This window comes from Rhincodon typus, chromosome 10, assembly GCF_021869965.1.
Source record: "Rhincodon typus isolate 14 chromosome 10, sRhiTyp1.1, whole genome shotgun sequence".
NCBI lineage: Eukaryota > Metazoa > Chordata > Chondrichthyes > Orectolobiformes > Rhincodontidae > Rhincodon > Rhincodon typus.
The window spans coordinates 69,800,644-69,815,649 of record NC_063341.1 but is presented as its reverse complement, the minus strand read 5'-3'; the positions used below and the strand labels follow the sequence as shown (position 1 = coordinate 69,815,649).

At 39.6% G+C, this 15,006-nt stretch overlaps 2 protein-coding genes across 4 annotated transcripts in view; both read left to right on the top strand.

Annotated features, from left to right (window-relative positions):
* hs2st1a (heparan sulfate 2-O-sulfotransferase 1a) overlaps positions 1 to 15,000 on the top strand; it is an 18,815-nt gene extending 3,815 nt beyond the window's left edge. Inside the window, exons 2-4 of the mRNA XM_020522183.2 lie at positions 3,796 to 3,893; positions 8,725 to 8,882; positions 13,475 to 15,000. Coding sequence (XP_020377772.1) covers positions 3,796 to 3,893; positions 8,725 to 8,882; positions 13,475 to 13,701 — 483 coding nt within the window. The 3' untranslated portion in view covers positions 13,702 to 15,000. The remainder of the gene's footprint in view (positions 1 to 3,795; positions 3,894 to 8,724; positions 8,883 to 13,474) is intronic.
* The window catches only part of sh3glb1b (SH3-domain GRB2-like endophilin B1b), a 156,145-nt gene that overhangs the window by 65,958 nt on the left and 75,181 nt on the right, over positions 1 to 15,006 (top strand). The gene's annotated exons all lie outside the window — the stretch shown is intronic.

The following is a 15,006-nucleotide window of genomic DNA, read 5'->3' as shown; positions in this document are numbered from 1 at the left end:
TTTCTGAAGAAGGGTCCATACCCGAAACGTCAGCTTTCCTGCTCCTCTGATGCTGCTTGGCCTGCTGTGTTCATCCAGCTCTACACCTTGTTATCTCAGATTCTCCAGCATCAGCAGTTCCTACTATCTGTGAATCCTTTTGAACAGGTCTTTTCTACTCCAGAAGAGATGCCAATGATCCAAGAACCTGAATCCCTGAACATTATACCACATCTTCAGCTGTTGATATATCGCCTTTATCCTTTTATTCTTTCCTTCATTTGAGCTTGGCATCAGGAGTAAACCAGACATTACTATTTTTGAGGTTCTGCTCTTCAGTCTTCTGCCTAACCTCTTATATTCATTCTGTAAAGCCTTAATCTTTTCCCTAACTATGTCATTCCTACCAATTAGTACGATAACTTCCAGCTTCTCACACACCCCTAATAATATGCTTCAAATGTTTTGAGACATTCTTAATCTTGGCACCAGGAAAGCAACAGACTGTCCTAGATTTCAAGCTACTGGCTGCAGAATCTCCTGTCTGTGCCCTTGACGGGAGAGTCCTCTTTAACAATTATTCTTTTAAATTTTGTCAAACCCCGCCGAACATAAGATTCATTCTCAGTGCCCAAGATCTGACTGCATCGTCTATTTTCTTCTGAGAAACTATCCTTTTCAACAGTACCCAAAACTAAGTATCTGTTTGAGAGAGGAATAGCTACAGGAGACTTCTGAACTGGCTTATTACCTTTCCTGACAGTCACCCATATATCTGACTGATCCTGCTGTGTAATCACTTCTCCCAATCTACTAACCATCTAACCCTGTGTCTCTTTTATGCCCTCAGTAACATTAAACCTTGAAAGAAGCAGCGTTCAGTAGTACCTAGTTTCGTCCAGCTGCCTATCAAAGTTGTTGCATTTACGCCACTAAGCAGTGTTCATGACTTAGATGACTTAGAGTTAGCTCTCATAACGGAATATTTGCAAGATGAAGATAATTATTTCATATTTTGTTTTATTTAATATTTTTCTAGTGCTAAACTAAATGTTTATTGGTTCCATTAAGTAATGAAATTTAACTAAATTAATTTCTGATTTACCTGATTGTTCAGTGACTTTATCCTATAGGCACCCAAGTCCTAGAGACTAAAAAGTTTGAAAAAAGCTTAGAACTGCCTATTTTGGAGTTAACCCATCTTAGCTAAGACACCTGTGGAAATACTGTTGTGCAAGAATGAGCAGCTGGTCAGAGAATGACTGAAAAATTAATTAGGTGAAAGAAATTAGAATGAGAAGAAGACAGCAACAAAAGTAAAAACGGATAGCACACGTTTGCTACAGGTAATCTGGTTTCCATGGTGTTGGCTTCGATTCCAAGAGAACACCCCTACTGGTCTTTATGTAAGACCATGGTGTCTCTTACATTCCCTTGAAATTGCAGGTTCAATTTCATTTTAACTTAACCATCCAAAGCATGACATCCCCAACAGTACCGCATTCCTCAGTAAAGCTTTGAATTGTCATCTGTGATAGTGTTCAAGTTCCAGAACTGGGCCTTGAACCATTTTTCATTTGTTCATGGAGTATGGGTGTTGGTAGCTAGGCCAGGATTTATTGCCCATCCCTAATTACTGAGGAGCTGAGTAACTTGCTTGGCCCATTGGGAGGAAAGTTAAGAGTCATCCATATTGCGTCTAGAGCTGCATATAGGTTACAACAAGTAAGGACGGCGAATTTATCTATTCCCTATAGAACATTGATGAACCTGATTTTGTTTTTAAATGGCAATTGACACTGGTTGTTATTAGGCTAACTTTTAATATCAGATTTTATTGAAGTTATTATGTGAGTCATGGTAGGATTCCAACCCATGACCCCAAATCTTAATCTGAGGTTCTGGCTTACTATCCAGTGACATTACCACTACACTATTGTCTCCCCCTACTCTCATCCTTTGCCTGTCAGACTTTGGAACAAGAGAACTGAGCCAAAGCTGACACTTAATCTTGAGTCTCTGGGAAAGGAGATATGGCAGAAAATTGTTGGAGAAAATTATGTTTCAAATTCACTTGAATTCAGTTCACCCTTGTAATTCTTGCTGTCAGATGTCTAATTGTAAATGGACAATAATATCATTCAAGTTACCAGAATATAATGCAATCAAATGAATGTCAAATAACTGTGAATCACAAAGGCAGATCTCAAATTTTTTAATAGTTGAGTTGAACCTCAAAATTAGATTGCAGCCTTGAGCTCCCTCCCTTCTATTGATATGCATGTAAGAGTTCTTTGGATGTGTGATATTTGATTCAAAGCATGAATAGCTGTTGGTTTTGCAGAGATATCTGGTTGATAACAGTACAGTCTTGAGTAGCATAGAATAGAAATTTATTGTGAAGTGTACTTGTACATGAAAAATACAGTGAAAAGTTGATACATCGCCCCCACCATGGCACCTACATCACTGACAGAAGTCATACATAATAAAATAAGTAAAATTCATCTCTTCAGTTAATGATTTCTGGGCTTTTGGAAAGCCAATTAAGGAAAGATGCAGCCAGGACGAGACCACCATGCTGGGCTGTTGGAATACTGGGCTGGAAGCCTGTGCCACAGAAAACCACCATGCTGGACTGAAACTTCCACTCCTGGACGAGACCGCCTGCCAGGCTACTGGAATGCCTGGATACCGAAGACAAAGAAGACCTCCTCAAAGGGACGAGGCTGCCTTTCTCCTCCTTCAGGCGCCCGGGCCTAGCTGCGGACCTGAAGCCTCAGCCTAGCCTGTGAGTCTAGGCTGGGGAAGTCAGCGCGAGACCTCTTCCTCATTCGCTGGGAGACCTCGAGCTGTGTGGAGTCGTGTCCAGCTCATCCTGGCTTTGCTGCCGTAGCCACTGGAGGCTGCCTCCTTCACCCACCACTTTCCAGGCATATTGATAAGGATATATACTATAGATTGGCTCCAGCTGGACACATTATCGTAAATGACCTAGAAGTTAAAGGAATACCATGAGACTGTGATTTTGTAATTAACTGGTCCTCCAATCAATATTCAAAATAACAACCATGAAATTAATTGCTAATGAAAGACAAACCAGAAGACATGTTTAAAATGTTCTGAGGAAGGGTCACGAGACCCGAAATGTTAACTTTGATTTCTCTCCACAGATGCTGCCAGAAATGCTGAGCTTTTCCAGCAATTTCTGTTTTCATATTCCAGCTTTTGTTTGTTTTTTTTTGTTGAACAGGCAAGCATATTAATAACCTATTTACAGGGACATCTTCATTCCAAAGTAAGTTCAACTTAACCTGCAGTATTATTCTAAAAGCACAACCGCCTTCTAAATACTAGCAGCTCATGCTGGTTAACAGCATACTTGGCTAATGTATAGTTTTGTAAATTCAATTTATTAGGACTTATTCTAATAAAATTATCAAGCCCAGCTGGTGTTGCAATATTGAGCGAGTGGCAGGTTAATAAAAGATTTTCACCCAACATTTTCTCAATGGTTTTTGATATACATTTGTGTAAGAATTGGAATTCTGTTCCAAGCAAGATTTAAGGAGCCGTAAGCATTTAGTACATTGGTTCGGTTGATATGTGGTTTGTTGCAACATGTTCAAAATTAATTGAGTTAAAAATCATACAGTGTCTTAAGATTTTCTATACTGACTTTGATATCATGATGCTTCTGAAGCATTGATTTGAGAACATGAAATGATTGGTAGCACTTATTTCTGCTTGTACTAATTTACAGTTAGCTTGCAGCAATCTCTTTCTCTTTCTTCCCTCACCCTTCCCCTTTGTCAGACATTTGATGAATGTGTTGCAGCTGGTGGGTCAGACTGTGCTCCAGAGAAACTTTGGCTTCAGATTCCTTTCTTTTGTGGCCACAGTTCAGAATGCTGGTAGGTACAATAGAAAATTTAAAGTATTCAATTAAAGCTCGTAATGCATATTAATCATTTTTTCAAAATAAAATACTGACTTGACATAAATATGTGTATTTGGCAGACTATTTGTTGCACCTTACAAGCACACTAATTTACAGAATGAAGTATTTTTCAAGGCTTAAAAGATAAATCCATTCCACAGAGTATAATTTGTAATTTGGATTGAAATGCAGCCTGGACTGATGATACTGAAAATTCCCTTCTGACAGTGCCTGTGAAGTCCGATATTGAATGAACTTGGGGAATAAGAATAGGCACAAAGCACAAAACTACCCACTCATTGGCACTAAAATAGCAATGGAGACAGTGGTGATCTTGAGTGAAATGGCAGATTTAGCCCATTTAATGGTGATAGATACAGTTCAACGCTGATAAATGTAAAAGATGAGATTAAAACACTGAGATATAAGTTTCATCTGGAAAGAAAATAGGAAATGTAGATTTTAAAAAAATCCTTGAGAAGGAGAATTATGGAGCATGTGTTAGCAAAGGGGAGGAAAGAAAATTTGAGACCTTCTCTGCAGGAGTTCCTCAAGATAGTGGTATAGGCTCCATCATCAGCTACTTCATCACTGACCTTTGCTCCTTCATAAGGTCAGAACTGGGGATGATTGCTGATCATTACACAATGTACAGCACCATTTGCTCCACCTCAGAGACTGAAGTATGTCTAAATGCAACAAGACCTGGACAGTATCCAGGCTTGGGCTGACAATTGGCAAATAACATGCGTACCACGATTGCCAGGCAATGACCATCTTGTATAATAGACAATCAAACCACTGCCCTTTGACATTCAATGGCATTATGATTACTGAATCTTTCATTATCAACATCCTGAGGTTACCATTGACCAGAAACTGAACTGGACTTGCCGTATAAGTACAGTGGCTACAAGACCAGGTCAGAGGCTATGAATACTACATCGAGTAACTCCTGACTCTCCAGAGCCTGTCCACCATCCTCAAGGCACAAGTCAGGAGTATGATGAAATACTCCTCACTTGCTTTATGCGTACTTTTATCATACTATGTTCAGTTCTGGTCTCCATGCTATAGAAAAGATGTTGTTAAACTTGAAAGGGTTCAGTAAAGATTTACAAGGATGTTGCCAGGATTGGAGGGTTTGAGCTACAGGGAGAGACTGAACACAGGAGAGACATGCTGGGGCATGTTTCCCATGCATCGGAAGCTGAGGGTGACCTTATAGAGATTTATAAAATCATGAAGGGCATGGATGGGATGAAAAACCAAGATCTTTCCTCCAGGGTAAGGAAGTCCAAAATTAGAGGGCATAGGTTTAAGATGAGAGGGTTAAGATTTAAAAGGGATCTAATGGGCAACATTTTCATGTAGAGGGTGGTGCATGTATAGAAGGAGCTGCCAAAGGAAGTGGTGGAGCCTGGTACAATTACATCATTTAAAAGGCATCTCGATGGGTATATGAATAGGAAGGGTTTAGAGGGATATGGACCAAACACTGGCAAATGGGACTAGATTTATATACGATATCTGATTGGCATGGACGAGTTGGACCGAAGAGTCTGTTTCCGTGCTTGTATGACTCTATGAGTGCAGTTCCAACATCACTGGGGAAGCTTTACACCATCCAGAACAAAGCAGTGCACTTGATTAGCACCACATCCACAAACGTTCACTTTCTCCACCAGAAATGCTCATTAGCAACAGTGTGTACCATCTACAAGATGCATTGCAGAAACTCACAGAAGATCGTTAGCACCTTGCCAACCTGCAACAAGGGCAAGGGCATCAGATATATGGGAAAACCACTAGCTCAAGTTCTCCTCCAAGCCACTCGTCATCCTGAGTTGAAAATATATTGCCGTTCCTTTGCTGTCATTGGGTCAAAATCCTGGAATTCCCTCCCTAATGTCATTGTGGGTCTACCCACAGCACAGTGGCTCAAGAAGGCAGCTCACTACCACCCTCCCAAGGGCAACTCGGGCTGGATAATAAATACTGGCCACTCAACTATGCCCACTTCCCATGAGTGATTTTTTGTTTTGAAAGATGTGGTATGCGATTTTAAAAGAAGGACATAATGAAATTGTTTTGGGAAAGGAAATACAAAACACTTAGCTTCTGAATTACAAAAGGATCCAGGTGGAAGGCTTGGAAAGATAGTCCAGATGACCGATGATTTTCAATTGCCCAAACTATTAATCTTGCTTATATTAATTTCTACTGTGAAGATTTGGGATTTGAATTCAACATAGTCTATCAATTTCCAAGTCCCTCACTTTTAATCAGCCACACATGAAATAATTTTCATTTTTAGGTACATGCCCACAATTCAAAGATAGTAGGAACTGCTGATGCTGGAGAATCTGAGATAAGGTGTAGAGCTGGATGAACACAGCAGGCCAAGCAGCGTCAGAGGAGCAGGAAATCTGACGTTTCGGGTCTAGACCCTTCTTCAGAAATGAAGAATTTCTGATTTAAAGATGCACAAGACCACAATTCAAAACTGCCTGGTTTGCACAAAATGCCGTAACCTTTCCCTCAGGATGCAATGAGAATGAGTGAAGTGAAAAATAGGAAATCTTGGTGGGGTTATGGTTAAGGCATACAGGAGTTTTGCTTTGCATTTCTTAATCTCAGTTTGAGGTCAATTAATAGCACTCAAGGTTGTGTGTCAGATGTAATGTACAGATCCAGAATTCTGGACTTGAGTACACAACATAGGCTAGTACTTAAATACTGAGTGATTGCTATCCTTTGGTAGGGCAATAAACTGAAGTACTGTTACTACTGAAGATATCAAGTCTCAGATCCAATTTTCCAACATGTTTGTCATGTGATGTGCTATTTTATAAAAGTTTTGTAGCGTTTGTATTCACACAATCTGATCTGCCATCAAGGGCACATTCTTCATACTGCCCGTGTCATCTTAAAGGAAAGCCAAGGTTCATTTGCATTGATACATCTGTGGAGATATGATATATGGGAAAAAAACAATATTAGATGATTTCTGCTTGGGTTTCCAAAACCTTTTTTCCTGAATGGAGGTTGTTTGCTGTTAAAAATGCAGAGACTGATGTTTTTATAAACTGCAGTGTTTCAATGTCATCTGACAGAAACACAGGCCCAGATTTTCCAGTGGCTAGATATTCCAATGGGCATATAGTCGTTTGTGCAGTACCGGCTAGAATTGCACGTCAAAACCAGGATTCCCAGGTTAAAAGACTCCCAGGGGAATTGCTCAGAAAATTGAAGATTTTCTGGCCAGTTTTCCTGTGCCTTTCCTCTGAAAGTATCCATTTGAACTGGAGAATTCAGAAAGTTCTACTCCAAATAAATTATTATTTAGGCAGGAAAGTTAGACTATGAAAGACCTAGTCTAACTCCTGGGTAACTGTTAAGCTAAAACCCTAAATTTCATTCACTCTTTGACTATGCCTCATCAGACGCGTAGACCTCCAGTTCCAGAAGAGTCTCCCACCAACTGCTGCCGTCAACAAAGTTGCCCTCCCCCACCCCACAATCCAATACTTCCCTTCTTCCCTGACACTCACTTGTTTGACACATCCTCCCACCCCTCCAATCTCCCTGCCAGGCCATATACCCTTAACCTACCCTAAACATCAGGCGCTTAGCTCTTGGCCTTGCATCATGACATTGTCTCACCTGAGATCCTAACCTCTCACTTACTTTACATGTTTGCCCTAACTCAGGAGCCATCTTGACACTTAGTCACAATATGGCAACTATTCCCATGAAGAAACAAGTATGGTTTGCCTTTGCTTAACTATTTCTGCAGTAGAGGACACAGTTGGATTGAAGGCATATCCCACATTTCTACACGATCCGAGATTGGAGTCTCTTGCCAGAAATTTGGAGCTCACTCTTAATGTAAAATATAGGAGCTGAGTGGCAACATGACTACAGCTGCCACGCCTGAGAAAATCCAACCAGTATGTTTTATGAAAGTGAAACCTGAAACATCTTTTGAGGTAAGTTTTTGAATCCTCAGAGTAGGTTGTTGACTAGCTAATGTCGTATAAAGACAGTGAATCCCTGGTAGCCATAATTAAATTTCAACTTTAAAACAAGAACCTTTTGGTTATATTTTGGAATGTTTCTACAATCTTAATCATTGACCTTTCAAGAAGCATTTGGACCATTTGTCATAGTATGGGATTTCACACCTTGTACACTGCCAGAAGTTTAGAATATCTAGTCAGAAGAGTTACTGGTATTGCAGGCTAATAGCGGTAACACATATATCTCCAAAAAATAACATTTTAAAATGACAGTATGCTGCGTACAAATAATCAACAAACAACACCCTTGTAGTTTCAATGGGTAACTGTAACATGATTATGTTAGGTATAACTCTAAAGTACATTCTGATATAATTTGCATTTTAAAAACAAACAGTTTAGAAATTGCAGCTCGCAGTGCGATTTATGCTAAACATGAATTTGCAGAATATGCCTGTGATTTTCTATGTATCCTGTTGATAACTAATTGGCTGTGAATGGTATAAAATGCCCAGTGACCAGAATTGTCAGAGTGTTAGTCAACCCATCTGATTTAAAGGGAAAAAATTGTAAATAAAGGCTTAGTATTCATCTTGGTAAAAGTAGTAGTATTTGTGACCTATTTCCTAAACATCAGTGTTTTTAATAAGATTGTAACTACGACAGGAAAGAGAGAGATTAATTACTTGTTCTGTTCCAGTTGTAATTAAAATATATAAGGATCTGTACAAATCCTTTTTCTGTCTATATACTGCCAACCACCATTACTCTTTGTCTTTATAGGAATGTTGGAAGCAAATGGGCTTTGGAGCAAGCCAAGTACAACCTGGTTAACGAGTATCTTCTTGTCGGGATAACCGAGGAATTAGAAGATTTTATAATGCTTCTGGAAGCAGCCTTGCCACGCTTCTTTAGAGGAGCAACAGAATTATATCGTACAGGTCCGTCTGAAAACGGTGTATGCTTGGCAATGTAGTTGTAATCTTTTAACAGTATTGTAAGAGATTCTCAATTTAGAAATTTAGAAAAATGGTTTCTAGGAATCAACGTCATCTGAAACCTGGAGTTAGTTTCCAAGCTTGCTTTGAATGTTAGTGTTATGGATAAGTTAGTATCAATGGAACTGGTATGCAGCAAATCCAACAAGAGCAGCCAGGAGGCTCTGACATAGTTTTTGCTCAGAACGAAGCTGGACAGATGGAACAGGTATTAGTGGGGAGCACCTTGATGGAAGTGACCGTAACTGTTAGATTTAGATTAGTGATGGAAAAGAACAAAGACTAGGAATGAAAATTCTCAACTGGGGAAAAAAGCTAGTTTTACTCAGCTGCAATATGCTTTTGCTAAAGTGGACTGGAATCACTACTTGTAAATAAATGAGTGCTACATTGGTGGAAGATGTTCAAGCAGAGCTACTTGTATCATCTACAACCACAAGTGAGGTGCCGGAAAACTGGAGGGTGGCTAATGTTGTGCCTTTATTTAAGAAAGGCTGTAAGGAGAAGCCTGGGAACTATAAACTGGTGAGTCTGATCTCAGTGGTGGTAACTTGTTGGAAGGGATTCTGAGAGATAGGATTTACATGCATTTGGAGAGGCAAAGACTGAATAGGGATAGTCAGCATGGTTTTGTGCATGGGAAATGTTGTCTCACAAACTTAATTGAGTTATTTGAATATGTAACGAAAAAGATTGAGAGCATTCCCTACATGGACATTAGTAAAGCCTTTGACAAGGTTCTGCATGGCGGATTAATTAGTAAAGTTAGATTATATGGGATTTAGGGGAGCCGAATAAAAATTGGCTTGATGGTAGAAGATAGAGGGTGGTGCTGGAGGGTTGTTTTACGGACTGGAGTCCTATGACCAGCGGTGTTCCGCAGGGATTGGTACTGGGTCCACTGTTGTTTGTCATTTATATAAATGACTTGGATGAGAATTTAGGAGGCATGGCTAATAAGTCATGAATGACACCAAAATTGGTGATAGAGTCGACAGTGTAGAACGTTATCTAAGATTACAAAGGGATCTTAATCAATCAGGCCAATGGGCTGAGATGTGGCAGATGGACTTTAATTTGGATAAATGCAAGGTATTGCATTTTGATTAAAAACAAATAAGGGCAGGACTTATACAGTTAATGGTAGGGCCCTGGGTAGTATTGTCGAACAGAGAGACCTAGAGGTTCAGATACATGGTTCTTTGAGAGTTGTGTCGCAGATAGACAGGGTGGTTTAAAAGGCATTTAGTGCACTTGCCTTCATTGCGCAGACCTTTGAATATAGGAGTTTAAACGTCATGTTGAGGTTGTACAGTACATTGGTGAGGCCACTTTTGGAGTACCGTGTATAGTTCTGGTCACCCAGGAAGGATATTATTAACTTGGAGAGGTTTCAGAAAAGATTTACTGGGATGTTGCCAGAACTGGAGGGTTTGACTTAAAAGGAGAGGCTGTATAGGTCAGGACTTTTTTCACTGGAGTATAGAAGGTTAAGGGGTGTCCTAATAGGGGTTTATAAAATCATGAGGGGCATGGATAGGATGAATAGCAAAGGTCTTTTCCGTAGGGTGGTGGAGTACAAAATTAGAGGGCATAACTTTAAGGTGAGAGGAGAAAGGTTTAAAAGGGACCTGAGGGACAATGTTTTCACACAGAAGGCGGTTCGTATGTGGAATGAACTGCCAGAGGAAGTGGTAGATGCAGGTACAGTTACAACATTTAAAAAATATTTAGATAGGTACATGAATAAGAAAGGTTTAGAGGGATATTGGCCAAATGCAGGCAAGTGGGACTGGTTTAGATCGGGAAACTTGGTCGGCATGGACGAGTTGGACTGAAGGGTCTGTTTCGGTAGTGTATGACTCTATGCAATTGTGAGGTTCAAAGCAAGTATTGTCCCTTAAATAGAAAGGGTGAAACTAACTGTTCTAGAGGCCCTAGAGCATTAAGGGTCTGAAAGGAGAAGATGAAGAAAGAAAGCCAAATACCAAGGGCTCATTACTGTTTAAAACCTGAAGGGGTATAGAAAGTGTAGGGCTAGAAGTAAAACAAAATTAGGTAATTATTGTCAAGCCAGATCAAAGAACATGCTCACAAATTCACAGAATAAATGAAACAAGGAATATGACGCTTCCAGCACCACTGAGGTAATCTCTCCATGTGGAGATGACAGTGGTAAGGTTCTTAATGTTTACTTTGCATCTCTTTTCACAAAAGACAGAGCCAAAAGAGGCATTGCATTTAGGGAAGAGGTATGTGAAATATTGCCAATCCCTAATTGCTCAGAAGACAGTTAAGAGTCAACCACATTGCTGTGGGTCTGGAGTCACATGTAGGCCAGACCAGGTAAGGATGGCAGTTTTCTTTCTGAAAGGACATTCCTGAACCAGATGGGTTTTCCCGAAAATCAACAATGGATCCATGGTCATCACTAGTTGCTTAATTTTTTATTGAATTCAAATTCCACCACCTGCAGTGGTGAGATTTGAACCTGGGTTACCAGAACTTTACCTGGTCTTTGGATTAACAGTCCAGCGATAATACCACTATGTCATCAACTCCTCCTTCACACCCTTCTGTGGTAGAGAATTCTACAGGTTCATTTCCCTATGAGTGAAGAAAGCTTTCCTCATCTTAATCCTAAATGCTCTACCCTGTAGGTAGAGGGGCAGCACAGTGGCTCAGTGGTTAGCATTGCTGCCTCACAGCGCCAGGGACCCAGTTTCGATTCTAGCCTTGGGCGACTGTCTGTGTGGAGTTTGCACATTCTCCCCATGTCTGTGTGGGTTTCCTCTGGGTGCTCCGGTTTCCTCCCACTGTCCAAAGATGTGCAGGGTAGATGAATTGGTCGTGCTAAATTGCCCATAGTCCCCAGGGATGTTTAGGTTAGGTGGGTTAGACATGGGAAATAAGGGAATGAGTCTGGATGGGATGCTCTTCAGAGGGGCGGTGTGGACTTGTTGGGCCAAACAGCCTGTTTCCACATTGTAGGGATTCTATGACGATTCTATGGTATGACCCCTGGTTCTAGACTCCCCAACTGATAAAACATTCTCCCTGCATCTAGTCTATTGAGAATTATATAGGTTTCAATCAGGTCCCCTCTTATTCTTCCTCTAAACTCTAGTGAATACAGGCCCAGTCAAGCTAATCTGTCCACAAAGAATGGAGTAAAAGAATGTCTGTAATGAATCAGAAACTCTGATAACATTTTGCCAGTATTTAGATATTCACTTGTGTTGCCATAGCCTCCAGGGCAGTGGGCTAAGAGCTGGAAAATAGGATTAGTGTCATCTGACTTTTGTTTACTGGTACAGACATAATATGCTGAATTGCCTCCTCCTTTGCTGTAAACATCTCTGAGTCAAAGTGACAAGTTGGATCCAAAATTGTTTCAGTGACAGGACACAAGGGGTAGTTATCAATGAATATTTTTGAGATTGGAAGATTGTTTCCATTGGGGTTCCACAGGGCTTTTTATGAGATCCTTTGCTTTTTGTGGTATGCATCAATAATTTGGATTTGAACATAGAGATATTGTTAGACAATACAAAATTGGCTATGTTGGCATGAAATTCAGACTACGGTCAAAAGCTTTTAAAAAGTTAATGAATAAAAGTTGTACTAAGCAGCATGTCAGTGCAATGTTAAAGATGCCAAAACTTAATACTCCCACTCCATTAAATTTACTACATGAAGTTGCTAAAGCAGGATACAAGCCAAGCCCCTTCTATGAAGGAGGGAAGCAGTCATGACCTTGTTGTGAAAACCTCCTCATGACCATTCTACATCAGCGGTAGTTGATTGCCCACAAAGTCTAAAGATAACTTATATAACCATTCCTGTCTCTTTACTATCTTTGTCATAAACATGCTTTTGTACAGGTGTAATCATGGTAATTACTGTATTTTAAACCAGTTTAAGAAAAAATCCATTGCATTGTTAACCCTTACAATGATCAAAAATATTTTGTATTATTTCTGTCCCTGTTAAAACATCATCCTCCAGTCTCTTAAGTGACACTTCAGGGCTGCATAATTGGCCTCAGTGCCATTAGGCCAAGGATGTAGGGAGAATATGACTAGAGTTCCCATTAATCATCAATATCTGTAGAGACCTTCTTGACATATATGTATCAGTTGAGGTCAGGTACAGTGTTTACTGTGATCGAGATTTAAATGTGTGACCAGAATAACAGATACTGCAAGGCCATTTCCTACAGTTGTTTATTTTTCTAACTTTTGCTGCTACTTTCTGATTTTGTCCTATTTTCAGAGAAGGAACATTAAAAGTGAAAATAGTTGACAAAATACAGCAAGTTTCTGTAAGATTTGTGCGGCTGTTTAGTGTGTAATGAAACTCTTATTAATGTCATTCATTGGTAATGTTTTCTGCTTCAACTAACCTGTAACTTAATTTTGCAACTGAAACAAAACCCACTGTAACCTACAAATTTAACCCATGCAGATGTGCATTCAATGCTAAAAATTCTTAAGCTCTCTTTTTTTCTGACTTCTTCCTTAATTTACAACCAGGAAAGAAATCTCATCTTAGAAAAACAACAGAGAAGAAACTGCCCACTAAAGAAACCATTGCGAGACTGCAAGTGTCTGAGATTTGGAAAATGGAAAACGAGTTCTACGAGTTTGCTCTGGAACAGTTTCAATTTATTAGAGCTCACGCAGTGAGAGAAAAGGATGGTGAACTTTACCTCCTTAGCAAGAGCTTTTTCTATGAAAAAATCTATCCTAAAGCAACTTAAAAACAGTTTTCACTACAGTGACCTGAAGAACTGCATCAAAAATGTCTTTCTGCTGAATCACTTGCTACCTTGAATGGCCTAATGATTTTTTTTCCCAATAAGAGCAGGAAAGAAATCTTGTTCTACAGTTTGTATCAAATCTGCCGTAAGCCGCTTCCATCAGTAAAGATTTTAGGGTCAAGCATTAGGTGCATTCATGGACGAATGAGCAAGGAAATCCGTTTACACAAACAGTGCACTAGTTGTGTAGATGGCATTCTGTCATTATTACTAATCAGTTTGTGGTATGTTTTAGGGACTCCTGTGTCTTGTAAACTTTTACCTGTAGAACTATTTTTTACTAGGGTGCTTTCTAAAGTGTTTCGAAGTATTGTAATTTCAGAGTAAGAAAAATGCTGTACATATTGCACTTTTTATGTGTCTGGACCAAAAGGTTACAAAAAGTTTTAAGTATTTATTTCACACCAATTTTATTACAGGCGGTGTAACTGAACTCGTAGCATCCACCATACCGTAACCCTTTTTTTAGATACTTTGTGTCAATTTAGATTTGTAAGCTTGAATTTTCTGTCTTGTTTGTATCATGGAGAATAATATGGCAAAAAACAAATCTACATTGCAGAGACCTGGAGCTTACTGAAATGCCACCTTTGAGAACGTGCTCCATTACAATTATGGCTACATAGACCTGCAAATAGAAAGTAAACTTTTTAAACAAATAATGGCGAGAAATATTCAGAGTATTAATTAATCTCATCATTGCCTAATCTCCCTTCTGGTTGAAACAGTGTTAGTAGGTTTTCATTGTTATTTCCAATCCAGTTTAAAAAGTTATGTAGATCAATGTGTTGCATTTCTAAACCTACTTTTCTCCGAAAAGAAGTGATATATCCAATAGGCTTGCTATGTTTTCAGTAGTGTGTTGCACTGCTGAATTTTACACAGGAGTGATTTGCTTGCATTGTCTCTCATGTGCATGCTAACAATTGAGGAAATCTGTTCCAGCCCCTGCATTCTTTGCAGGTATTTCACAGCTTTGTGTTTGTTCTGTCTCTTTTAAAAATATGTCCCCTTCCAGGATTAATCAACCAGTATTTAAAAATATGGACGACTTGGAGCTGCATTTTCTGCTGGGCAGTAAATCCATTGGAGGTTGTGAAGGTAGGGCACTCAGTCATTATCCTATCCCAGTGTGACCCAAGCCACTTTTCTCAGTTGGAGTTAAATACGTACGTAGTTTGGGCTCTTGGCAATTGACAAGGAGTTCACTACTGTATGTCAAAAAAATCATGATGCAGCAATGTG